Source organism: Salmo trutta, chromosome 12 (genome assembly GCF_901001165.1).
Source record: "Salmo trutta chromosome 12, fSalTru1.1, whole genome shotgun sequence".
Taxonomy (NCBI): Eukaryota; Metazoa; Chordata; class Actinopteri; order Salmoniformes; family Salmonidae; genus Salmo; species Salmo trutta.
In genome coordinates, this window is record NC_042968.1 from 95,414,864 (window position 1) to 95,442,363 (window position 27,500).

The 27,500-nt window shown below is 46.1% G+C and overlaps 1 protein-coding gene across 1 annotated transcript in view; it reads right to left on the reverse strand.

Annotated features, from left to right (window-relative positions):
- Nucleotides 1-1,766: 1,766 nt before the first annotated feature.
- Nucleotides 1,767-27,500, reverse strand: part of grm5a (glutamate receptor, metabotropic 5a) — a 69,538-nt gene continuing 43,804 nt past the window's right edge. The window contains exons 12-18 of the mRNA XM_029766751.1: nt 18,511-18,628; nt 13,366-13,552; nt 12,404-12,562; nt 10,884-11,009; nt 10,267-10,449; nt 3,865-4,028; nt 1,767-2,968 (exon numbers count right to left, since the gene is read on the reverse strand). Of these exons, the coding sequence (XP_029622611.1) occupies nt 1,819-2,968; nt 3,865-4,028; nt 10,267-10,449; nt 10,884-11,009; nt 12,404-12,562; nt 13,366-13,552; nt 18,511-18,628 (2,087 nt within the window). The 3' untranslated portion in view covers nt 1,767-1,818. The remainder of the gene's footprint in view (nt 2,969-3,864; nt 4,029-10,266; nt 10,450-10,883; nt 11,010-12,403; nt 12,563-13,365; nt 13,553-18,510; nt 18,629-27,500) is intronic.

Sequence of the window (27,500 nt, forward strand, 5' to 3'; positions counted from 1 at the left end):
GACCTTTAGTTTGGCTGTACTGTGGTCCTGAGGCCCTTCAGTCTTTAGTGTGGCTGTACTGCGATCCTGAGGCCTCTAGTGTGGCTGTACTGTGGTCCTGAGACCTTTAGTGTGGCTGTACTGTGGTCCTGAGGCCCTTTAGTGTGGCTGTACTGTGGTCCTGAGACCTTTAGTGTGGCTGTACTGTGGTCCTGAGACCTTTAGTGTGGCTGTACTGTGGTCCTGAGACCTTTAGTGTGGCTGTACTGTGGTCCTGAGACCTTTAGTGTGGCTGTACTGTGGTCCTGAGGCCCTTCAGTCTTTAGTGTGGCTGTACTGTAGTCCTGAGACCTTTAATGTGGCTGTACTGTGGTCCTGAGGCCCTTCAGTCTTTAGTGTGGCTGTACTGTGGTCCTGAGGCCTTTAGTTTGGCTGTACTGTGGTCCTGAGGCCCTTCAGTCTTTAGTGTGGCTGTACTGCGATCCTGAGGCCTTTAGTGTGGCTGTACTGCGATCCTGAGGCCCTCTAGTGTGGCTGTACTGTGGTCCTGAGGCCCTTCAGTCTTTAGTGTGGCTGTACTGTGGTCCTGAGGCCTTTAATGTGGCTGTACTGTGGTCCTGAGGCCCTCTAGTGTGGCTGTACTGTGGTCCTGAGGCCCTTCAGTCTTTAGTGTGGCTGTACTGCGATCCTGAGGCCCTCTAGTGTGGCTGTACTGTGGTCCTGAGGCCCTTTAGTGTGGCTGTACTGTGGTCCTGAGGCCCTCTAGTGTGGCTGTACTGCGATCCTGAGGCCCTTTAGTGTGGCTGTACTGCGATCCTGAGGCCCTTTAGTGTGGCTGTACTGCGATCCTGAGGCCCTTTAGTGTGGCTGTACTGCGATCCTGAGGCCCTCTAGTGTGGCTGTACTGCGATCCTGAGGCCCTCCCCTTGTCTCTCCTCCCGGCGTCCCCCCCATCACTCTCACGTGGGGAGAAACTATGGCTCTTATCCAAGGAAAGGAAATAAAGTGGAGTAAATATTGTGTAGCTCATCCAGCACTATTGTACTGCTCTCATCCTCCTCTCATTTACAGGGAGGAGGAGGAAGAGGAGGAGGAGTTTACAGGGAAGAGGAGGAGGAGTTTACAGGGAAGAGGAGGAGGAGTTTACAGGGAAGAGGAGGAGGAGTTTACAGGGAAGAGGAGGAAGAGGAGGAGGAGTTTACAGGGAGAAGGAGGAAGAGGAGGAGGAGTTTACAGGGAAGAAGAGGAAGAGGAGTGTACAGGGAGAAGGAGGAAGAGGAGGAGGAGTTTACAGGGAGAAGGAGGAAGAGGAGGAGGAGTTTACAGGGAAGAAGAGGAAGAGGAGGAGGAGTTTACAGGGAGAAGGAGGAAGAGGAGGAGGAGTTTACAGGGAAGAAGAGGAAGAGGAGTGTACAGGGAGAAGGAGGAAGAGGAGGAGGAGTTTACAGGGAGAAGGAGGAAGAGGAGGAGGAGTTTACAGGGAAGAAGAGGAAGAGGAGGAGGAGTTTACAGGGAAGAGGAGGAGGAGGAGGAGTTTACAGGGAAGAGGAGGAGGAGGAGGAGTTTACAGGGAAGAGGAGGAGGAGGAGGAGTTTACCAGGAAGAGGAGGAAGAGGAGGAGGAAGAGTTTACAGGGAAGAGGAGGAGGAGTTTACAGGGAAGAGGAGGAGGAGTTTACAGGGAAGAGGAGGAGGAGTTTACAGGGAAGAGGAGGAGGAGTTTACAGGGAAGAGGAGGAGGAGTTTACAAGGAAGAGGAGGAGGAGGAGGAGTTTACAGGGAAGAGGAGGAGGAGGTGGAGGAGGAGTTTACAGGGAAGAGGAGGAAGAGGAGGAAGAGTTTACAGGGAGGAGGAGCTCTGGCTGTAGTGCCGTAGCATCAGTCTGTCATATTTCCCCGGAGGGCGGGGCTCACCCAGGGCAGACTCTGAGGCCAGGGAGGGGGGCATGGCGCCAGGCGACTCCATGGAGGAGTCTCTAAACGGGGAAGGAGGGGCAAGAGCAGCCAGCTCCTCCAGCAGCTCTGTGGTTCTCACCGCCGCCGTACCACACACTCCGCCCCCAGGACCGTAGACCACACCGACCGCTCCGCCCACCCGGGGGTTGCCATGGTTAGAGGCGGCGATGGCTGCTACTTCAGCGTACGTGGTGACCGTGGTATTTGGCTGTCTGGTGCGGGGTAGGATGTAAGGAGGTGGGCATGGTGCAGGGGTGAGGCCTGAACCCGAAGGAGTGGGGTCAACACTTTCCGGTGGGAGCATCATGTTGTTGAGCTGGCTGATGTTGGCGGTGAAACGATTCACCACACAGCTAATCTGATCCATAATGGTGGAACCCTGGGCCTGACTACCCACCGTGCCCACACCAATACCCCCGTCAACTAAACCACCAACACCTATACCCATATCTAAATCACCAACACCAGTATCGCCGATACCACCAATATCACCTATGCCCCCAATACCTACACCCCTACCACCACTACTAATATTACCACCCACCATCTTGCCCACCCCACCACACGCCCTTGTCTGAGGCCTCTCTGTCATGTAGGATGGCAGAGCCCTGACCCCCTCTCCGTCCTGGGATCCCTGAGCCCCCCGGGGGGGACATGGGTGGAAGGTTCCAGCGTGAGGCGAGGAAGGGCAGGGGCGGAAGCCTCCGACCCTTTGGCTGACGGTGGGCAGGGTTAGTGGGGAGGGTGAGGAGGGACAGCGGCGGTATTCTCCAAAATGAGGCGAGGGAGGGCAAGGGTAGGTTCCAGGGGGGTAATGCTGTGCCCCCTGAGGTTCATCATAGGCCCCCCTGTCCCCAAGTTGGGGCGTGGCGGGGGCGAGGTCGAGGGTGCCCGCCCCCTTAGAGAAGGGCTTAATGATGGCTGTCTGGTTGACCTCCTCTTTCTTCTTGATGTGGATGGACATCCTCTTCCACAGGTTGGGTCTGTAGCCGCTGCGCTCATTCTGAGACCACGACACTGACTTACCGTTGGAGCTGGGAGGGGGATGACATAATACAACAGGGTTTAATAATTAACTAACCTCTAACCCCTAACCCCTAATCCCTCACCTCTAACCCCTAACCCCTAACCTCTAATCCCTAACCTCTAACCCCTAACCTCTAACCCCTAACCTCTAACCTCTAACCCCTAACCTCTAACCCCTAACCTCTAACCCCTAACCCCTAACCCCTAACCTCTAACCCCTAACCCCTAACATCTAACCCCTAACCCCTAACATCTAACCCCTAACGTCTAACCCCTAACCTTACTGACTTACCGTTGGAGCTGGATGTCATAATACAACAGGGTTTAATATTTGACCTCTAACCCCTGCCCCCTAACCTCTAACCCCTGACCTCTTCGCCGTGCTGACTTCCTGTTGGAGCTGCAGGGAGAACTAAAGGGTGAACTGAGACGGTAGTGTCTGTATGCATCTTGAAACGTAATTTTTTTGCAAATGTTTTACTCTAACCTTTAACCCCTAAATCCTAACTGACTCCAGTACGTGAACTCTAACCCCTAAATCCTAACTGACTCCAGTATCTGACCTTTAACCTCTAAATCCTAACTGACTCCAGTATCTGACCTTTAACCCCTAAATCCTAACTGACTCCAGTATCTGACCTTTAACCTCTAAATCCTAACTGACTCCAGTATCTGACCTTTAACCCCTAAATCCTAACTGACTCCAGTATCTGACCTTTAACCCCTAAATCCTAACTGACTCCAGTATCTGATCTCTAAACCCTAAATCCTAACTGACTCCAGTACGTGACCTCTAACCCCTAAATCCTAACACAGTCCCGCCCAGATCCAGATGTCATCTGAACAGGCCCGCCATGCCCCTTTGACTCGGCTACTAACCTGTAACCCCTGACCCTTAGAGTACCTGAGGTTTTCTTCAGACCCCTTCCTTCTGAAGAGTCCAGCCATGGTCTTGGGTTTGGCAGCGTTAGCGGCCGTCTTGGCATCCCCTACATGCATGCGGACCTGGGTAGATGTGGTGAAGGCACTGCGGACGTTCTTCTCTGGCTTCGCCAGCATGATGTATACCTGGGGAAGACAGACACACACACACACACACACACACACACACACACACACACACACACACACACACACACACACACACACACACACACACACACACACACACACACACAGAGAGAGAGATAAAAGTAATCACATCATTCATCATCAGTAATACTTCTGTGTATGTCTAAGTATGTGTAAATGCTGTCTAAGTGTGTGTACATGCTGTTAATATCTGTGTTCGAATACCCATACTAACATACTGTATACTACATACTTAATGAGTATATACTACATACTATTAGTTCATTTTAGTATACTGTAAACTAACGGTATCCTTTCAGTTGAGTGTACTTGCGTTTTCCCTGTTTACCAGAAGTTGATGTTGTCGCTATGAAACCTCTTGCTAGCTTGTTAGCATAACAAAAGACTAGCTACACATTTTCACGATTTCGGTTGTGTTCGTAAATTTAATCTAGAGTGCGCTCTGGGCGTTGGTAAATCCAGATGTTGTCAGATCGAGCGTTTGTAAATTCATCAGTTATTCTGCGCTCTGGCACTCTCAGATGTGTCTGCTCTGAAATCGGAGTAGATAGCCAGAATTAACAATGTCTATTGAGAACGCACAACGACTATAGCACTTTGCTAAGAATGAGGTGAATAATCAAGTCAATAAACGTTGGGTAGTTAGTTAATATACTGGCAAGTTCAATGTATTAGTAGCCAACTAGCATTAGGTAGCTAGCTAACATACTAGTACATACTGCTGTAATGATATGCAGTGAGGTTTGTAAGGATAGCGTAGCTAGCTAACATACTAGTACATACTGCTGTAATGATATGCTGTGAGGTTTGTAAGGATAGCGTAGCTAGCTAACATACCGGTACATACTGATGTAATGGTATGCTATGTGGTTGGTAAGGATAGCGTAGCTAGCTAACATACTAGTACATACTGCTGTAATGATATGCTATGTGGTTCATAAGGATAGCGTAGCTAGCTAACCGGTACATACTGCTGTAATGATATGCTATGCGGTTTGTAAGGATAGCGTAGCTGAATGAGTCTGGACATTCTCCTCTGACCTCTCTCATTAACAAGGGTTTTTGTTGCCCACAGAACTGCCGCTCTCACTAAATGTATTTTATTTACCGCACCGTTCTCTGTAAACTCTAGAAACTGTAGTGCGTAAACATTCCAGGAGGGCAGCTGTTTCTGAAATGTTGGCACCAACAATCATACCACGGTCAAAGTTGCTTAGATTACTCATCTTGCCCATTCCCAGTTTGGTCGAACAACAACTAAAGCTCTCTACTCTATATACTCTATATATTGAGTTGCAGGCAGCCACATGATTCGCTGTTCAAAGGAGCAGGTTATTTGCGTTAAACACGCAGGTGTACCTAATAAAGTGGCCATAAAGTGAGTGTGCGTATGCAGGCCCTTGGAATCGCTTTTCCAATACTGCCAGCTCATTACTTATGACTGATTTCACATTGTGGTTAAGAGTATATAGTGAAATGAGAGGTTTCCACCTACAACAACATAGCGATTACATGGAGCCGGCAGGTGATCCAGGTCACAATAGAGGTCAAGCAGTGGGAGGAGGAAGACGAGGAAGACCAGGTGATAAAAGGTACGACGGGACGAGCACCCCTTCTGAGAGGTGGCCGTAGGCCTCGTTAGAGAGGACGAGCACCCCTTCTGAGAGGTGGCCGTGGGCCTCGTTAGAGAGGACGAGCACCCCTTCTGAGAGGTGGCCGTGGGCCTCGTTAGAGAGGACGAGCACCCCTTCTGAGAGGTGGCCGTGGGCCTCGTTAGAGAGGACGAGCACCCCTTCTGAGAGGTGGCCGTGGGCCTCGTTAGAGAGGACGAGCACCCCTTCTGAGAGGTGGCCGTAGGCCTCGTTAGAGAGGACGAGCACCCCTTCTGAGAGGTGGCCGTGGGCCTCGTTAGAGAGGACGAGCACCCCTTCTGAGAGGTGGCCGTGGGCCTCGTTAGAGAGGACGAGCACCCCTTCTGAGAGGTGGCCGTGGGCCTCGTTAGAGAGGACGAGCACCCCTTCTGAGAGGTGGCCGTGGGCCTCGTTAGAGAGGACGAGCACCCCTTCTGAGAGGTGGCCGTGGGCCTCGTTAGAGAGGACGAGCACCCCTTCTGAGAGGTGGCCGTGGGCCTCGTTAGAGAGGACGAGCACCCCTTCTGAGAGGTGGCCGTGGGCCTCGTTAGAGAGGACGAGCACCCCTTCTGAGAGGTGGCCGTGGGCCTCGTTAGAGAGGACGAGCACCCCTTCTGAGAGGTGGCCGTGGGCCTCGTTAGAGAGGACGAGCACCCCTTCTGAGAGGTGGCCGTAGGCCTCGTTAGAGAGGACGAGCACCCCTTCTGAGAGGTGGCCGTGGGCCTCGTTAGAGAGGACGAGCACCCCTTCTGAGAGGTGGCCGTGGGCCTCGTTAGAGAGGACGAGCACCCCTTCTGAGAGGTGGCCGTGGGCCTCGTTAGAGAGGACGAGCACCCCTTCTGAGAGGTGGCCGTGGGCCTCGTTAGAGAGGACGAGCACCCCTTCTGAGAGGTGGCCGTGGGCCTCGTTAGAGAGGACGAGCACCCCTTCTGAGAGGTGGCCGTGGGCCTCGTTAGAGAGGACGAGCACCCCTTCTGAGAGGTGGCCGTGGGCCTCGTTAGAGAGGACGAGCACCCCTTCTGAGAGGTGGCCGTGGGCCTCGTTAGAGAGGTGTGGGCTGAACGTGGTAGAGGACAAGACCACGGACCAAGACAGCGGAAGCAACAGCAAAGAGCGTCCAATGAAATCCGAGCAATAGTTGTAGACCATGTCGTAAACCATGACAATGACTGAGGCAGCTACAATGATTCAACCAAATCTCAGAACTTTCCTCAATGAGAACCGGTAAGTCTTCAGCATGCACTAAACATTAGGCTACTCTCAGCTGTCAAATGTCTGTATGCTGCATGCCAATGTGTACCACAGAGTAGGTGACTAAATGTGTTCTTACTGTCATTTTCCCTGCAGAATTGAGACTAGGCCATATAGGGGAGGCAGAGGCAAAATTCTGACTGACCAACAAGAGCGGGCTGTGGTCAATTTGGTTCGGACCAGAAATGATATTCGCCTTACAGAAATTCGGCAGCACATTTTGGGCAATGACGACACGTTCAACATTGTGAAGCCATAAGTTTGCCGACTATTGCACGCATGCTGAAAAGGCACCAGGTGTCTCTAAAACAGCTATACCGTGGGCCTGTTTGCAGACAGGGTGAAGCGACTGAGGACAGGAGTAATGTTCAGGTATGTTCAGTTTCAAGATGCCTGTTGTGAAAAATTCCCCCAAAATTCTACATCATTGTAATCAGTAATTCTCTGGATGCTGATGATGCTGGATGCTCTCTGGATGCTGGATGATGATGATGCTGGATGCTCTCTGGATGCTGGATGCTGATGATGCTGGATGCTCTCTGGATGCTGGATGATGATGATGATGATGCTGGATGCTCTCTGGATGCTGATGATGCTGGATGCTCTCTGGATGCTGATGATGCTGATGATGATGCTGGATGCTCTCTGGATGCTGATGATGCTGATGATGCTGGATGCTCTCTGGATGCTGGATGATGCTGATGATGCTGGATGCCCTCTGGATGCTGGATGATGATGATGATGATGCTGGATGCTCTCTGGATGATGATGATGCTGGATGCTGATGATGCTGGATGCTCTCTGGATGCTGGATGATGCGGGATGCTCTCTGGATGCTGGATGATGATGATGCTGGATGCTCTCTGGATGCTGATGATGCTGGATGCTCTCTGGATGCCGATGATGCTGATGTTGCTGGATGCTCTCTGGATGCTGATGATGCTGGATGCTCTCTGGATGCTGGATGATGATGATGCTGGATGCTCTCTGGATGATGCTGGATGCTCTCTGGATCCTGGATGCTGATGATGCTGGATGCTCTCTGGATGATGCTGATGCTGGATGCTCTCTGGATGCTGGATGCTGATGATGCTGGATGCTCTCTGGATGCTGGATGATGATGGATGCTGGATGATCTCTGGATGCTGAATGCTGATGATGCTGGATGCTCTCTGGATGCTGGATGATGATGATGCTGGATGATCTCTGTGTGCTGAATGCTGATGATGCTGGATGATCTCTGGATGCTGGATGATGCTGGATGATCTCTGGCTCCTGGATGCTGATGATGCTGGATGATCTCTGGGTGCTGGATGCTGACAAAAACCATCATAAATTCCTCTTTTTGGATAATGCAGGCTTCAACCTGGCCAAGACAAGTAGGGGAGGTCAGAATTTTCATTGGCCAGCGGGCAACCATCCAAGTACCCGGACAACGTGGGTCCAACATCACCATGTGTGCGGCTATATCAGAAGATGGTGTGGTGGGACGCAGACCTCCTATTGGATCATATAATGCAGCTTTCCTTGTAACCTTCCTTGATGAGATAAATCAGGTCTGTAGAGCTGATGGTGTGGTGGGACGCAGACCTCCTATTGGATCATATAATGCAGCTTTCCTTGTAACCTTCCTTGATGAGCTAAATCAGGTCTGTAGAGCTGATGGCGTGACCTATGTCATTGTGTGGGATAATGTTAGGTTCCACCATGCTCAAATGGTGCAAGCATGGTTTCAGGCCCATCCACATTTTACCACCCACATACTCTCCTTTCCTAAAACCCGATTGAGGAATATTTCTCCACATGGAGGTGGAAGGTATATGATAGGCGCCCTCACGAACAAGCCCACCCTTCTCCAGGCCATGGATGACGCAAGCAATGACATCACGGCAGACCAGCGTCGGGCCAGGAATCGCCCGAAGATTCTTCCCAAGATGTTTGGCTGATGAAAACATCCATTGTGATGTGGATGAGAATATGTGGCCAAATCCACAAGACAGGTTTGATGGAAATATAGAAGTACAGTAATCAATCATTTCCTTTTTTACAGTAAGCCAGGTGACGAACACTGCAGTTGATGTTTGACTGTAGTTTTTTCTCTTTTTTGTAGCTAATTATTTTTGCTTTGATTCAAAGAAACCTATGTTGTGATTTTATTGTATTTCATCAACAAATTTCCAATTTTGTTCAATGATTCCACTGTGTCTGTAGTATTCTCTCTACTAGTCCTTTTACAGTGATGTATTTACTGTGTAGTACCATAATGAAACATGTTTCACATATTTTGTACTACAATATTTACATTTAACATTTACATTTAAGTCATTTAGCAGACGCTCTTATCCAGAGCGACTTACAAATTATTTAATGATTGTACGAACAACTACACAGTGAAACTATCGGTATCTTGTGTGTGGGTGATCTAAATGAATGATCCTATGGTATTTCATGATAAATTAGTTATTTGAACCGATGATTCTGCAAGTGAAAGGTTTCTTTAAAGATATGAAGGCACAATGCGATGTTTTAAACATCGGACAGCCTGTGTTACAAGTGACGACCGTTTTAGAGTTTTGAAACATGACCACAAGGATCTGAAATTAGTGCCAAAGTGATTGTAATTTTTTTTAACTGCATCCATACTATGACCATATAAGCATACAACATTCTCAATTTATGTCACAAATAGTACGGTTAGTGCGGTTAGTATGAATATTCTAATTGTCACGCCCTGACCTGAGAGAGCCTTTTTATTATTTAGGTTTGGTCAGGGTGTGATTTGGGTGGGCATTCTATGTCCTTTTTTCTATGTTTTTGTATTTCTTTGTTTTGGCCTGGTATGGCTCTCAATCAGGGACAGCTGTACTTCGTTGTCGCTGATTGGGAGCCATACTTAGGCAGCCTGTTTTCCTTTGTTTTTTTTGTGTTGTGGGTAGTTATTTCTGTTTAGTGTTTTGCACCTGACGGAGCGGTTGGTCGTTTTGTTATTTCGTCTAAAGTGTTCTCAGTAAATACATTTCATGATGAGCACTAACCACGCTGCATCTTGGTCCCCTCTTTCAGACGATCGTTACACTAATACAGCTATAGACTAATTAGACTGGGTCTAAAAAAATTCTAATTGATTTAGTACAACATTTGGGAACTTTTGGCATACTAATATATCCATACTATGACCAATAAGCATACTACATTCTCAATTTATGTCACAAATAGTACGGTTAGTGGGGTTAGTATGAATATTGGAACACAGCTTAAGTGTGTGTGTGTGTGTAATGTATCCACATTTCTTCACGTGTGTGTGTGTGCGTGTGTGTGTGTGTGTCTCCTACCTTGGGGGCGAACATGCAGCAGAGAGCCACAGTAGCAGAGAGACTAACACTGAAGCACATGGTGATGATCTTGTAGTTGGAGCCGAAGTAGATGGGGACAAAGGCCAGCCAGATGATGCAGGTGGTGTACATGGTGAAGGCGATGTACTTAGCCTCGTTGAAGTTAGCAGGAACATTACGGGTCTGAGGGACACAGAGAGGATCTCATTACCATGAGAGTGGAGAAGAGAAGGTGTGTGTGTGTGTGTGTGTGTGTGTGTGTGTGTGTGTGTGTGTGTGTGTGTGTGTGTGTGTGTGTGTGTGTGTGTGTGTGTGCGCACGTGTGTGTGTCCATGGCTGTCTGTGTGTCTGTGTGTGTGTCTGTCTGTGTGTTTGTTTGTTTGTCTGTGTGTGTGTCTGAGTGTGTGTGTGTGTCTGTGTGTGTGTTGTGTGGGTGTGTGTGTGGGCGTGCCTGTGTGTGTGTGTGTCTGTGTGTGTGTTGTGTGGGTATGTGTGTGGGTGTGCCTGTGTGTGTGTGTGTGTTGTGTGCGTGTGTTGTGTTGTGTGGGCGTGCGTGTGTTGTGTGGGTGCGTGCGTGTGTGTGTGTGTGTGTGTGTGTGTGTGTGTGTGTGTGTCACCTTAAAGGCGTAGAAGGTGCAGCTGAGGATGAGCAGGCCATTATAACCCAGAGGAGTTACTACTCCGATTGTAGTCAGGTTACAGATCAGATGGACCTCACTGATACTGGGGTAGTCATAGATCACCTGTTGATGAATCAATCACACACAGACACACACAAATAGTCATTTTGCTTTCTGTTAACTGCAAATCTCTTCCGTGAAATGTCACCACTCTCTTTCACTCCCTCCATCCCTCCCTCCTCCCTCCGCTCCCCGTACCTTCCTTCCACTCTCCTCTGTCCCCCTCCTCCCTCCATCCCACTCTCCTCTGTCCCCCTCCTCCCTCCATCCCACCCTCCCTCCGCTCCCCGTACCTCTCTCCCTCCCTCCTCCCTCCCACTCTCCTCTGTCCCCCTCCTCCCTCCCTCCCTCCGCTCCCCGTACCTCCCTCCCTCCTCCCTCCCACTCTGCTCTGTCCCCCTCCTCCCTCCCTCCATCCCTCCCTCCGCTCCCCGTACCTCCCTCCCTCCTCCCTCCCACTCTGCTCTGTCCCCCTCCTCCCTCCCTCCCTCCGCTCCCCGTACCTCCCTCCCTCCCTCCTCCCTCCCACTCTCCTCTGTCCCCCTCCTCCCTCCCTCCCTCCGCTCCCCGTACCTCCCTCCCTCCTCCCTCCCACTCTGCTCTGTCCCCCTCCTCCCTCCATCCCTCCCTCCGCTCCCCGTAACCTTCCTCCATCCCTCCCTCCCTCCAGCCCACCTGCTTCCCTTCCTCTCCTGCCGATGAAGTCGATGCCGATTGAGGCAGGCCCCCGCACCTCTCTGATTCAGAGGAAGGGAAGCAGTTTTCATTTCAGTTGAATGCATTCAGTTGTACAACTGGTTTAATTGTCAATGTTACCTTTTTTTTAATATTGTTTGTTGTACCATCACTTTGTTTATCTAATTATGTAGCTTATAGATGCTTCGATACACTTTCTGTGGAAGCAGAACCCGGTTCAGCCCAGTTCTAACCCTGTATCTGTTTAAAGCTTGGATGGCAAAGAATTGTATACATGTTCTAGAATGTTCCTTCCCTCCCTCCCTCCCTCCCTCCCTCCCTCCCTCCCTCTCCTTCCTTCCCTCCTTCTCTCCCTCCGCTTCCCCCACCCTCTCCTTCCTTCCTACCCTCCCTCCCTCCGCTTTCCCCACACTCTCCTTCCCTCCCTCCTCTCCCCCCACCCTCTCCATCCTTCCTTCCCTCCCTCCTCTCCCCGCACCCTCTCCTTCCTACCCTCCCTCCTCTTCCCCCACCCTCTCCCTCCTTCTTTCCTTCCCTCCCTCCCTCCTCTCCCCCCACCCTCTCCTTCCTTCCTTCCCTCCCTCCTCTCCCCCCACCCTCTCCTTCCTTCCTCCCTCCCTCCCTCCCTCCCTCCCTTTCTCTCCCCGCACCCTCCCTCCTCTTCCCCCACCCTCTCCTTCCTTCCCTCCTTCCTTCCCTCCTTCCCTCCCTCCTCTCTCCCTCCCTCCCTCCCTCCCTCCCTCCCTCCTCTCCCTTCATACCTGTGGTGGTTCCATAATGAACAGAGCAACGATGATTCCCAGCTGTAGCAGGATGAGTAGGGAGGCGATGACCAGCTGAGCGCAGGCGGACATGAACCTGGGCTTCTTGGTACAGATCTTCTTCTTACTGCCAGCCAGGATACGAGCTATACGGTTAGTCTGGAATAAACAACAATAACAATAACAACACAGTCAGGATACGAGCTATACGGTTAGTCTGGAATAAACAACAATAACAACACAGTCAGGATACGAGCTATACGGTTAGTCTGGAATAAACAACAATAACAATAACAACACAGTCAGGATACCAGCTCTACGGTTAGTCTGGAATAACACCAACAATAACAACACAGTCAGGATACCAGCTCTACGGTTAGTCTGGAACAACAACAACAATAACAACACAGTCAGGATACCAGCTCTACGGTTAGTCTGGAATAACAACAACAATAACAACACAGTCAGGATACCAGCTCTACGGTTAGTCTGGAATAACAACAACACAGTCAGGATACCAGCTCTACGGTTAGTCTGGAATAACAACAACAATAACAACACAGTCAGGATACCAGCTCTACGGTTAGTCTGGAATAACAACAACACAGTCAGGATACCAGCTCTACGGTTAGTCTGGAACAACAACAACAATAACAACACAGTCAGGATACCAGCTCTACGGTTAGTCTGGAACAACAACAACAATAACAATAACAACACAGTCAGGATACCAGCTCTACGGTTAGTCTGGAACAACAACAACAACACAGTCAGGATACCAGCTCTACGGTTAGTCTGGAACAACAACAACACAGTCAGGATACCAGCTCTAAGGTTAGTCTGGAACAACAACAACAATAACAATAACAACACAGTCAGGATACCAGCTCTACGGTTAGTCTGGAAATACAACTGTAATACAGTCGTTGGCATTGTAGCTGTATGTTTGTGTGTGTGTGTACCTTAGTGACCAGGGCAGAGTAGCTCATGGCAGGGGACAGCCCTATCCCCAGTCTCTGTAGGTAACAGTGTGCAGCGTGGGGCTTGGCGATGAGGCTGAAGGTACAGAGGTAGCCCAGACAGATCCCAGCCAGGATGATGTAACACAGCTCTCTACTGCTCGACTTTACTACTGGGGTGTCATAGAACCTACACACACACACACACACACACACACACACACACACACACACACACACACACACACACACACACACACACACACACAGTTACACACACACAGTTACACACACACACACACACACACACACACACACACACACAGTTACACACACACACACAGTTACACACACACACAGTTACACACACACACAGTTACACACACACACACACAGTTACACACACGCACACACACACACACACACACACACAGAGTTACACACACACACACACACACACAATCAAATTGACATTCATATTAATGTTTGCAGCATGCTAGACTATGCCAGTCCTCTCTGGACAAACATAGTTCCCTATATGGGGAATAGGGTGCCAGGTGGGTCAAAGCTTGATAAGTCTGTGAGACCAACTCTGCATCCCAAATGGAACACTATTCCTTACTTAGTGACCTATACTCTTAACATTAGTGGTGACTTGAGGAACCTTGGAGATCCTCATGAAACCCCTGGAGTCCCTCAAGGAACCAGTGGAAGTCAATAGTTGATATTTGGTTAGTTGAGGGGTTCTTGGAGGAACCTTTTTGACCTGGTAAGGTTCCTCCATTGTGGCCAAATGGTTCTTCCAGGCACCTTTACTTCTAAGAGTGTATGGGCCCTGGTCAAAAGTAGTGCCCTATACCTGGTCAAAAGTAGTGCCCTACACCTAGTCAAAAGTAGTGCCTTACACCTAGTCAAAAGTAGTGCCCTATACCTGGTCAAAAGTAGTGCCCTATACCTGGTCAAAAGTAGTGCCCTATACCTGGTCAAAAGTAGTGCCCTATACCTGGTCAAAAGTAGTGCCCTATACCTGGTCAAAAGTAGTGCCCTATACCTGGTCAAAAGTAGTGCCCTATACCTGGTCAAAAGTAGTGCCTTACACCTAGTCAAAAGTAGTGCAAGATAAAGTACCAGTCAAAAGTTTGGACACACCTACTCATTCCAGGGTTTTTCTTTATTTTTACTATTTTCTACATTGTAGAATAATAGTGAAGACATCAACACTATGAAATAACACATATGCAATATGTAGTAACCAGAAAAGTGTTAAACAAATAAAAATATATTTTATACTTGAGATTCTTCAATGTAGCCACCCTTTGCATTGATGACAGCTTTGCACACTCTCTCAACCAGCTTCATGAGGTAGTCACCTGGAATGCATTTCAATTAACAGGTGTGCCTGGTTAAAAGTTAATTTGTGGAATTTCTTTCCTTCTTAATGCGTTTGAGCCAATCAGTTGGGTTTGTATACAGAAGAGAGTCCTATTTGGTAAAAGACCAAGTCCATATTGTGTCAAGAACAGCTCAAATAAGCAAGAGAAACGACAGTCCATCATTACTTTAAGACATGAAGGTCAGTCAATACGGAACATCAAGAACTTTGAAAGTTTCTTCAAGTGCAGTCGCAAAAAACTATCAAGCGCTATGATGAAACTGGCTCTCATGAGGACCGCCACAGGAAAGGAAGACCCAGAGTTACCTCTGCTGCAGAGGATAAGTTCATTATAGTTACGAGCCTCAGAAATTGCAGCCCAAATAAATGCTTCACAGAGTTCAAGTAACAGACACATCTCAACATCAACTGTTCAGAGGAGACTGTGTGAATCAGGCCTTCATGGTCGAATTGCTGCAAAGAAACCACTACTAAAGGACAACAATAAGAAGAGACTTGCTTGAGCCAAGAAACATTAGCAAGTAGACCGGTGGAAATCTGTCCTTTGGTCTGATGAGTACAAATGTCAGATTTTTGGTTCCAGCCGCCGTGTCTTTGTGTGACGCAGAGTAGGTGAAGGGATGATCTCTGCATGTGTGGTTCCCACCGTGAAGCATGGAGGAGGAGGAGGTGTGAAGGTGTGGGGGTGCTTTGCTGGTGACACTGTCTGTGATTTATTTAGAAGTCAAGGCACACTTAACCAGCATGGCTACCACAGCATTCTGCAGTGATACGCCATCCCATCTGGTTTGGGCTTAGTGGGACTATCATTTGTTTTTCAACAGGACAATGGCTGGACACATGACATTTTTAAAAACGCTTTTTTCTGATAAAAACTAGTTCATTGCATCCGTCATGGAGCCCAGTTTCATAATATGACCATATGTCCCAGCTGTTTGCCATAGTTTTGAAGTAATCACAAAAAAACAGGACTTATTTTAGGGAATCTTTCACCCTGCCTGCTCCTATTAGTTCTATTGAGCACCGTGGCACCAACTCGCCTTCCGAACGTTTTATTGTTCACTGTCACGCCCTGACCATAGAGATCCTTATTATTCTCTATGTTTGGTTAGGTCAAGGTGTGACTCGGGTGGGGAAGTCTATGTTTTCTGTTTCATTGTTTTTGGGCCGAGTGTGGTTCCCAATCAGAGGCAGCTGTCTATCATTGTCTCTGATTGGGAATCATACTTAGACAGCCTGTTTTCCCACCTGTGTTTGTGGGAGGTTATTATCTGTTTAGCGTTCTGAGCCTGACAGAACTGTGCGCTTTCGTTTTTTCGCCGTCTGTTATTTTGTTTGAGTGCTTCTTGAAATAAAGTACCACACTTACCACGCTGCGCCTTGGTCCACTTCTCCTTCTTACAACGAGCGTTACAGTCACAATGCCTGCTTCGCCATTGTTGGCAATGAGACCTGCTCATGTTGTTTATAGTTAAAATGTAAACAACAAAATAATTACTAATGGAACTCTGAGGTTGTCCCATTGTTTCCTATAGGGGAAATATAGGCCTGTCTGTCTATTTCACAAAATATCTCGCACTGTGTATGTTTAGATTTTTTTCAAGTCAGACGCCATTTTAATCATAAGAATCTCCTCTTTCTAATTATGTAAGTCTGAGCAGCGAGCTCAGTTGTCATCAAATGCTAGCCCCAAAATATGTTTTGCCCTTGGAACGCTGAGCTCCCCCCATTGTTTTCCTATGGAGTGGCATGCCGGTCTATTTCGCTAAATATCTCACAATGTGTATATTCAGATTTTTTTCAAGTTGGGCACCATTTTAAATCAGGAGAATCTCCTCTTTGTAATTATGTAAGTCTGGGCAGCGAGCTCGTTTGTCATCGATCACTAGACCAGAAATAGTCAGAAGTTCTCATTTTTTCCATACTTTCTCATTACGCACAGTTGACCCAATCAAGGTGCGGATGTTTACTTTCTACACAAGTCATTTTTTTCCTGTTTTGTCCGACAAACAGATTGTAGTGGTAAAATAAAAAGAGATACATATTTTTGTACCATTTAGGCGAAGAAAAAAAAAGCATCTGTCACGCTGGTATGAAAGATCGGGAGACAGGCACAGGAATATTTACCCAAATTACAGCGTGCCGTGCAAAGACACGGGGACAAAGACCAAACAAACACGTATACAAAAACACAGGGTAGAAACCCAAGCAAAAGAGCGAGGAGTACCTCAAATAAATAACACAATCGCACAACGATTATCACACGGGACGAGACCTGTAATCATCTGCGCAATCCACAATGGCACGAAAGCCAAAACATACGGCAAAACGGTACTCACACAACCAACGGACATTGGAACAATAATCAACAGGACAATGGGGAACAAAGGGCACACTTATACAATTACTAATCACTGGGAATAGGGACTAGGTGTGCATAATGACAGTTCCGGAAGGATCCGTGACAGCATCGCTCCAATCAAAACAGGTTCTGAGAACATTGAATTCCATTAATTTTTTATGGGCTTGCGCTAATGTTCCAGCTTAACCAACGTTCTTTTGCTGTTTTTCAGCCTTGGGTGAATATTGACTCATTCTATTGTCCAGCCTACTCCAGGCTGTGTAAGGGCTATTTGACAAGGAAGGAGAGTGATGGAGTGCTGCATCAGATGACCTGGTTTCCACAATCACCCGACCTCAACCCAATTGAGATGGTTTGGGATGAGATGGACCGCAGAGTGAAGGAAAAGCAGCCAACAAGTGCTCAGCATATATGGGAACTGCTTCAAGACGGTTGGAAAAGCATTCCAGGTGAAGCTGGTTGCGAGAATGCCAAGAGTGTGCAAGGCTGTCATCAAGGAAGCAGGTAGGGGCGGCAGGTAGCCTAGTGGTTAGAGTGTTGGGCCAGTAACCGAAAGGTTGCTAAATCGAATCCCCGAGCTGACAAGGTAAAAATCTGTTGTTCTGCCCCTGAACAACGCAGTTAACCCACTGTTCCCCGGTAGGCCGTCATTGTAAATAAGAATTTGTTCATAACTGACTTGCCTGGTTAAATAAAGGTTAAATATAATTATAAGGCAAAGGGTGGCTACTTTGAAGAATATAAAATATATTTTTAATTGTTTAACACTTTTTTGGTTACTATATGAATCCATATGTGTTATTTCATAGTGTTGATGTCTTCACTATTATTCTACAATTTAGAAAATTGTAAAAAAATAAAGAAAAACCCTTGAATGAGTAGGTGTGTCCAAACTTTTGACTGGTACTATATATAGGGTACATGATGCCAGTAGATAGTAGATGTATAGATAGTCTATAAGGGGTGTTAGCTGAGGGTGCATGATGCCAGTAGATGTATAGATAGTCTATAAGGGGTGTAGGCTGAGGGTACATGATGCCAGTAGATGTATAGATAGTCTATAAGGGGTGTTAGCTGATGGTACATGATGCCAGTAGATGTATAGATAGTCTATAAGGGGTGTAGGCTGAGGGTACATGGTGCCAGTAGATGTATAGATAGTCTATAAGGGGTGTAGGCTGAGGGTACATGATGCCAGTAGATAGTAGATGTATAGATAGTCTATAAGGGGTGTTAGCTGAGGGTGCATGGTGCCAGTAGATGTATAGATAGTCTATAAGGGGTGTAGGCTGAGGGTACATGATGCCAGTAGATGTATAGATAGTCTATAAGGGGTGTAGGCTGAGGGTACATGATGCCAGTAGATGTATAGATAGTCTATAAGGGGTGTTACCTGATGAATATGGAGGTAACAAACAGAGTAGCCATGAGCCCCAGACAGGCAAACACCACCGCTGCTATTGGTTCAGGGTCCCCCCAACGTACGTACTGCACAGGGATAGGCTCACAACCTGGAAAAACACACACAAAAACACACACACTGTTAGTAATATTCTCAGGGTCTCCCCAACGCACATTCTGCAGAGTGTGTGCGCTCATGCTTGTGTAGGTCACATGCTAAGTAGCTCAGCTGAGTCCAGGCCACAGTAACACACTGAGTTTCTCTAAAGGAATGGCTGCTGAGAGGGACCAACCCGTGTGATTCATCTGTGCTACATTCTCTCACTGTGCGACCCAGGGCGGAAGGTAACCTAGCAGCTAGAGTGTTGGCCCAGTAACCAAAATGTTGCTAGTTTGAATCCCCGAGCCGTCTAGGCGAATGTGTAGATCTGTCCTTGAGAAAGGCACTTTAACTCAAAATTGCTCCAGGGTCACTGTCAATAATGGCTGACCCGACTCTCTGAGAGTGTATCAGGGGGAGGAGGATGTGACAAAGAAATGTGTGAAACAGGACAAATTTAAATCGACCCCTATTTGACCATTGATATTTTCAGAGTCTGATGGAGAACCAGAGTCATCTAAATCAAATCAAACTTTATTAGTCACATGCGCCGAAAACAACAGGTGTAGACTTTACAGTGAAATGCTTACTTACAAGCCCTTAACCAACAGTGCAGTTCAAGAAGAGTTAAGAAAATATTTACCAAATAAACTAAAGTAAAAAAAATGTTTTAAATAAAAAGTTATACAATAACATAACAATAATGAGGCGATATACAGCGGGTATGGTACCGAGTCAGTGTGTGGGGGTACTGGTTAGTTGAGGTAATTTGTACATGTAGGTAGAGTTATTAAAGTGACTATGCATAGATAATAAACAGCGAAAAGCAGCAGTGTACAACACAAATGGAGGGGGATCAATGTAATAGTCCAGTGGTCATTTGTTCACCATGTTGACAGAACAGAGATAGCTAGCTGCAACACTTCAAACACCATGTTAACAGAACAGAGATAGCTAGCTAGCTGTAGCACCTCAACCACCATGTTAACAGAACAGAGATAGCTAGCTAGCTGTAGCACCTCAACCACCATGTTAACAGAACAGAGATAGCTAGCTAGCTGTAGCACCTCAACCACCATGTTGACAGAACAGAGATAGCTAGCTGTAGCACCTCAACTACCATGTTAAGAGTTAGGTTATCCAACTAACAAAACAGATTTAGCTAGCTAGCTGCAATACAAATAAAATAAAATTGTATTTGTCACATGCGCCGAATACAACAGGTGTCGATTTTACAGTGAAATGCTTACATACAAGCCTTTTCCCAAAAAATGCAGAGTAAAAAAAGTACAAAAATAAAAATAGTAACACAATAAATAACAATAACAAAGCAATGTAAAAGGAGAACCGAGTCAATGTGCAGGGGTACGGGGTAATGGCGGTAAAATGTAGGTAGGGGTAAAAGTGACGGGGCAATCAGGATCGATCAGGATCGATAATAAGGTTTCTCTTCTGCTGAACGAATAACGTTGATGGTTTCACTCGGAAACCTGAACTACTCTGATGACAGACGGTTTATTATGTTGATTGACGTCTCTGTCCAGTCGTGACAGAAACATCAATGGTGATGTCGCCGTTGCTTTGTTGAGTGCATTTTCATCTTCCATGTTTTACGGCCCGTCTCAGCTGGTGTACATATGAAATCGGATGAAATATATATGTGAACATTATGATTAACACCTTTGCAGTAGATTTTTTTTTAAATAGCTACGGGTTCTGAGATCACTGTATTACACATATCTTATGCAAAAGCATACATGTCCTGTATGTGGTGGGAGAGGGGGAGATGGGGGAGATGAAGACAGATATGAAGCAGACCAAACCATTATCAATTTCTAACATCATCGTACAACGTGGCTGTCAGAGACAGAATGAAGAAGAGACAGGGACAGAGAAAGCCAGAAGAAGAGACAGAGCCAGAGACAGGGACAGAGACAGAGACAAGGACCTGGACAGAGACATAGTAATTCAGAAGAAGAGACAGGGACAGGGACAGAGACACAGACAGGGATGAGAGACAAGGACAGGGAACGGAACAGGGACCTGAACAGAGACAGAGACAGAATGAAGAAGAGACAGAGACAGGGATAGGGAAAGACAGACAGACAACCAGCTAATCCAGCCACTCTGAAGCTTCCTCCAGATACCACATTACTTGAACACGACTGTTGTGAGTCTGTTTTGGATCAGCTCTCCGATGAGTTTATAGAGTTATTTGTTGGAAAACCCTGAGTTTAATCTTATACACAGACGGTTCAAGCATTATGGAGAGGGGAGAGAGGAAGGCAAGCTGGGCAGTTACTACAATGGACAATGGGATAGGCACGTCATCTGCAGGAACATCAGCACAGGTGGCGGATCTGGTGGCTTTGACTGAAGCATGCAAACAGGCTGAAGGGGACACCAGAGGATTCAGCCCTGTGAGGTCCTGTGAAGAATACACCAGAGGATTCAGCCCTGTGAGGTCCTGTGAAGAATACACCAGAGGTGGCGGCTCTAACGAATGCTCTCCAGTTGCCTGGACAAGTTGCAATTTTGAAAATGAAAGCAAATAGAAAAATCTTTACATACGAGAATTAAAGGTAATGACCTGGCTGACAGAGCTGCTAAGGTGGCTGCCAAGCGAACACCTCTTGTCACCTAAACGGATTAGGAAATACACCTTGGATACATTGCAACACATAAAGAGACATGCAGAGAAATAGACAAACAAATAAAAGAGGGGTGGTGAATAAAGCCCGAGGGGGGACATGACATAGCGCCAGGACAGTGGGTGAGGATAAATAAAAAACCTAACAGACACATTAGGGCCAAAATGGGAAGGTCCTTATCAAGTTTTGCTCATAACGAGGTCAGCAGTAAAAGTCCAGGGAAAATCACGATGGATACATGTCATTCATTGCAATGTTGTCCATTTTGATAACAAAGCGGGAGCCTGGAGATTAAAGAACTGATTGATCAGCAGTCAGGGGGCCGATCTCGGGTGAAGAAGCATAATAAGATGATCAGAACCCGATAAGCGTCTATGTTGTACAACGCAGTCATCATATTAGTATTTGTATTTATTATGGATCCCCATTAGTTCCTGCCAAGGCAGTAGCTTCTCTTCCTGGGGTTTATTATGGATCCCCATTAGTTCCTGTCAAGGCAGCAGCTACTCTTCCTGAGGTTTATTATGGATCCCCATTAGTTCCTGCCAAGGCAGCAGCTACTCTTCCTGGGGTTTATTATGGATCCCCATTAGTTCCTGTCAAGGCAGCAGCTACTCTTCCTGGGGTTTATTATGGATCCCCATTAGTTCTGCCAAGGCAGCAGCTACTCTTCATGGGGTTTATTATGGATCCCCATTAGTTCTGCCAAGGCAGCAGCTACTCTTCCTGGGGTTTATTATGGATCCCCATTAGTTCTGCCAAGGCAGCAGCTACTCTTCCTGGGTTTTATTATGGATCCCCATTAGTTCCTGCCAAGGCAGCAGCTACTCTTCCTGGGGTTTATTATGGATCCCCATTAGTTCTGCCAAGGCAGCAGCTACTCTTCCTGGGGTTTATTATGGATCCCCATTAGTTCTGCCAAGGCAGCAGCTACTCTTCCTGGGGTTTATTATGGATCCCCATTTGTTCCTGCCAAGGCAGCAGCTACTCTTCCTGGGGTTTATTAAGGATCCCCATTAGTTCCTGCCAAGGCAGCAGCTACTCTTCCTGGGGTTTATTATGGATCCCCATTAGTTCCTGCCAAGGCAGCAGATACTCTTCCTAGGGTCCAGCAAAATTAAGGCAGTTATACAATTTAAAAAACATTATAATACATTCATTTTAGAATTCATAACACACTAAGTGTGTGCCCTCAGGCCCCAACCCAACTACCACATATCTACAACACAAAATCCATGTGTACGTGTGTGTATAGTGTGTATGTTGTCATGTGTGTGTGTGTCTGTGCCTATGTTTGTGTTACTTCACAGTCCCCGTGGTTCCATAAGGTGTATTTTTCCCTGTTTTTTAAAATCTGATTCTCCTGCTGCATAAGTTACCTGATGTGGAATAGAGTTCCATGTAGTCATGGCTCTATGTAGTACTGTGTGCCTCCCATAGTCTGTTCTGGACTTGGGGACTGTGAAGAGACCTCTGGTGGCATGTCTTGTTGGGTATGAATGGGTGTCTGAGCTGTGTGCTAGTCGTTTAAACAGACAGCTCGGTTCTTTCAACATTTCAATACCTCTCATAAATACAAGTAGCGATGAAGTCAATCTCTCTTCCACTTTGAGCCAGGAGAGATTGACATGTATATTATTAATGTTTGCTCTCTGTGTACATCCAAGTCCCTCTTTGTGGCACCTGACCACATTACTGAACAGTAGTCCAGGTGGGACAAAACTAGGGCCTGTAGGACCTGCCTTGTTGAAAGTGCTGTTAAGAAGGCAGAGCAGCGCTTTATTATAGACAGACTTCTCCCCATCTTAGCTACTGTTGTGTCAATATGTTTTGATCATGACAGTTTACAATCCAGGGTTACTTCAAACAGTTTAGTCACCTCAACTTGCTCAATTTCCACATCATTTATTACAAGTTTTAGTTGAGGTTTAGCGTTTAGTGAATGATATGTCCCAAATACAATACTTTTAGATTCAGAAATATTTAGTACTAATTTATTCGTTGCCACCGATTCTGAAACTAACTGCAGCTCTTTGTTTTGAATGTTGCAGTAATTTCAGTTGCTGTAGTAGATGACGTGTATAGTGTTGAGTCATCCTCATACATAGACACACTGGCCTTACTCAAAGCCAGTGGCATGTTGTTAGTAAAGATTGAAAAAAAAGTAATGGGCCTAGACAGCTGCCCTGGGGAATTCCTGATTCTATCTGGATTATGTTGGAGAGGCTTCCATTAAAGAACACCCTCTGTGTTCTGTTAGACAGGTAACTCTTTATCCACAATAAAGCCATAACATAGGTGACACATTTTTTTTCACCTCTTCCACGCTCACTTTATGGAATTGAAATGTCTGTAGTGACGCCTTAAACACTGCGATTCAGTGCCTTAGACCGCCGCACCACTCAGGAGGCCCTAGACATGTTCAGTTTAAAGAAAAACGTTTAAATAAATAAAACGTTTAAATAAGTTTAAAGTTTAAATAAAACGTCAGTTATATCTTAGGTTCTTTCTGACGTTCTATCAGACAGAACGTCAGATACAACCTCCGATACAACCTCCGATACAACTTCCGATACAACCTCCGATACAACCTCCGATACAACCTAAGATAGGTTTTATCTGACAGTCTATTTGACGTCCTAAGATATAACGTCAGATAGAACCTAAGATAGAACATCAGATAGAAAGTCAGATAGAACCTAAGAAAGAACATCATATAGAACGTCAGATAGAACCTAAGACAGAACGTCATGTAGAACCTAAGAAATAACGTCAGATAGAACCTAAGATAAAATGTCAGATAAAACCTAAGATATGATGTCAGATAGAATGTCAGATAGAACCTAAGAACGTCAGATAGAACCTAAGATAGAACCTCAGATAGAACCTCAGATAGAACCTCAGATAGAACCTCAGATAGAACCTAAGAACCTAAGATAGAACGTCAGATAGAACCTAAGAACGTCAGATAGAACCTCAGATAGAACCTAAGATAGAACGTCAGATAGAACCTAAGATAGAACGTCAGATAGAACCTAACATAGAACGTCAGATAGAACCTAAGAACGTCAGATAGAACGTATCTTAGGTTCTATCTTAGGTTCTATCTGACGTTCTATCTGACATTCTATCTTAGGTTCTAAGGTAGAACGTCAAATAGAACAAATCTTAGGTTCTAAGGTAGAATGTCAAATAGAACAAATCTTAGGTTCTGATGTTCTATGACAGAACCTAAGAAAGAACATAAGACAGAACCTTAGACAGAACATCAGATAGAACATCAGATAGAAAGTCAGATAGAAAGTCAGATAGAACAAATCTTAGAACATAAGTTAGAACCTATCTGATGTTCTATGACAGAACCTAAGACAGAACCTATCTGACATTCTATCTGACGTTCTATCTTAGGATCTATCTTATTGTCACGTCCTGACCAGTAATAGGGGTTATTTGTTATTATAGTTTGGTCAGGACGTGGCAGGGGGTGTTTGTTTCATGTGGTTTGGGCTATGTATTTAGGTAGAGGGGTATTTGTTTTATATGGTTCGGGGTGTGTGTGTATGTAGAGGGGTGTTGGATTTATGTGTCCCGGGGTTTTTGGTTTATGTTCTTGTTTTGTATTCTAGGGTTTCTATGTTGTGTATTTCTTTGTTGGCCTGGTGGGGCTCTCAATCAGGAACAGCTGTACATCGTTGTTTCTGATTGAGAGTCATACTTAGGGAGCCTGTTTTTCCACCTGTCCCTTTGTGGGAGATTGTTTTTTTGCACTGCTGTTAGTATAGCCTGCGAAACTGTCTTACTGTTGTTCTTTGGTTTATTGTTGTTTTTTCGTGTTCACCTATAAATAAAATAATGATGAACACGCAACCCGCTGCACCTTGGTCTAATCCCTACGACTACCGTGACACTTATGAACTTTCTGACATTTTATGACAGAACCTAAGATAGAACCTAAGAAAGACCATCAGATAGAACGATTGAACGCATGATGTTCTTTCTTCTGTGCTTTCATAGAACGTCAGATAGGTTATATCGGATGTTCTATTTGACGTTCTACCTTAGGTTCTTTCTTAGGTACTATAATAGCTTCTACTTCACCACCATGGCCTATTTATTGCCTTAACTTACTTCATTTGCACTCACTGTATATAGACTTCTTGTTTTCTTTGTTCTACTGTATTATTGACTGTATGTTTTGTTTTACTCCATGTGTAACTCTGTGTTGTTGTATGTGTCGAATTGCTACGCTTTATCTTGGCCAGGTCGCAGTTGCAAATGAGAACTTATTCTCAACTAGCCTACCTGGTTAAATAAAGGTGAAATAAAAATAAATAAATACAAATCTGAAGTTCTATCTGACATTCTAAGACCATCATCAGTGCTCAGACTGTTCGCAATAGGCTGAGAGAGGCTGGATTGAGGGCTTGTAGGTCTTTTGTAAGGCAGGTCCTCACAAGACATCACCGGCAACAACGTCGCCTGTGGGCACAAACCCACCGTCGCTGGACCAGACAGGACTGGCAAAAATCGCTCTTCACTGACGAGTCGCAGTTTTGTCTCACCAGGAGTGATGGTTGGATTCGCGTTTATCATCGAAGGAATGAGCATTACATCGAGGCCTGTACTCTGGAGCGGGATCTATTTGGAGGTGGAGGGTCCATCATGGTCTGGGGTGGTGTGTCACAGCATCATCAGACTGAGCTTGTTGTCATTGCAGGCAATCTCAACGCTGTACGTTACAGGGAAGACATCCTCCTCCCTCATGTGGTACCCTTCCTGCAGGCTCATCCTGACATGACCCCCCAGCATGACAATGCCACCAGCCATACTGCTCGTTCTGTGCATGATTTCCTGCAAGACAGGAATGTCAGTGTTCTGCCATGGCTAGCGAAGAGCCCGGATCTCAATCCCATTGAGCACGTCTGGGACCTGTTGGATCGGAGGGTGAGGGCTAGGGCCATTCCCCCCAGAAATGTCCGGGAACTTGCAGGTGCCTTGGTGGAAGAGTGGGGTAACATCTCACAGCAAGAACTGTCAAATCTGGTACAGTCCATGAGGAGGAGATGCACTGCAGTACTTAATGCAGCTGGTGGCCACACCAGTTACTGACTGTTACTTTTGATTTTGACCCCCCCCCCCCTTTTGTTGAGGGACACATTATTCCATTTCTGTTAGTCACATGTCTGTGGAACTTGTTCAGTTTATGTCTCAGTTGTTGAATCTTGTTATTTTTCATACAAATATTTACACATGTTAAGTTTGCTGAAAATAAATGCAGTTGGCAGTGAGAGGACGTTTCTTTTTTTTCTTCTGTGTTTAGAATCTAAGACAGAACCTTATAGTGCCAAGATCTCAATTTGTAGTTGAACAAGTCATTGTATGTATAGATTTGTTTAACTTGACTTGAAAAAATGTTCCCTTAGAATGCACATCTTGCACATCGAGACTCGACCACATCGAGACTCGACCCGTTCTACTTGTGACTCAACTAGAGACTCGGACCTTGTGACTTGAGACTTGCTTATGACTCAAATAATATTAACTTGTTCCCACATCAGGGTGGTAATGGTGTGAGTAATGGTGTGAGCTTTCTGTACAAAAAAAGTAAGGATAAACATAAAAAAGTCACAAAATAGCAAAGTCGGATTGGAGCACGTAAGATGTCAGCCATCTCCGTCGGCGCCATCGTTTCACCTCAACTACCATGTTGATAGTTAGGTTATCCAACCAACTAACAAAACAGAGATGACTAAAGTTAGCTAGCTGGCTTCAACACCTCAACTACCATGTTGATAGTTAGGTTATCCAACCAACCAACAAAACAGAGATGACTAAAGTTAGCTAGCTAGCTGCAACACCTCAACTACCATGTTGACAGTTAGGTTGAAAAATCTGCCGATGTGCCCTTGAACAAGGAATTTCAAATAAAAGTATATTGGTCGAAAACACAGATTTTCAGATGTTAATGCGAGTACAGCGAAATGCTTGTGTTTCTAGCTCCAACAGTGCAGTAATACCTAGCAATACAATAGACATACAATCCAAAAAGAGTAAAAAGAAAGAAATTAAGAAATATCAGAAAGTGCAATATCACTTAACCCTTATTGTTCCAGGGTCACTGTTGATAATGGCTGACCCTGACTGTGACCTCACTCTCTGAGGGTGTCTCGGTGGGAATTGGAGTATGCAAAAAAAACACATTTCCATTTCATACACACGTGTACATGTGTG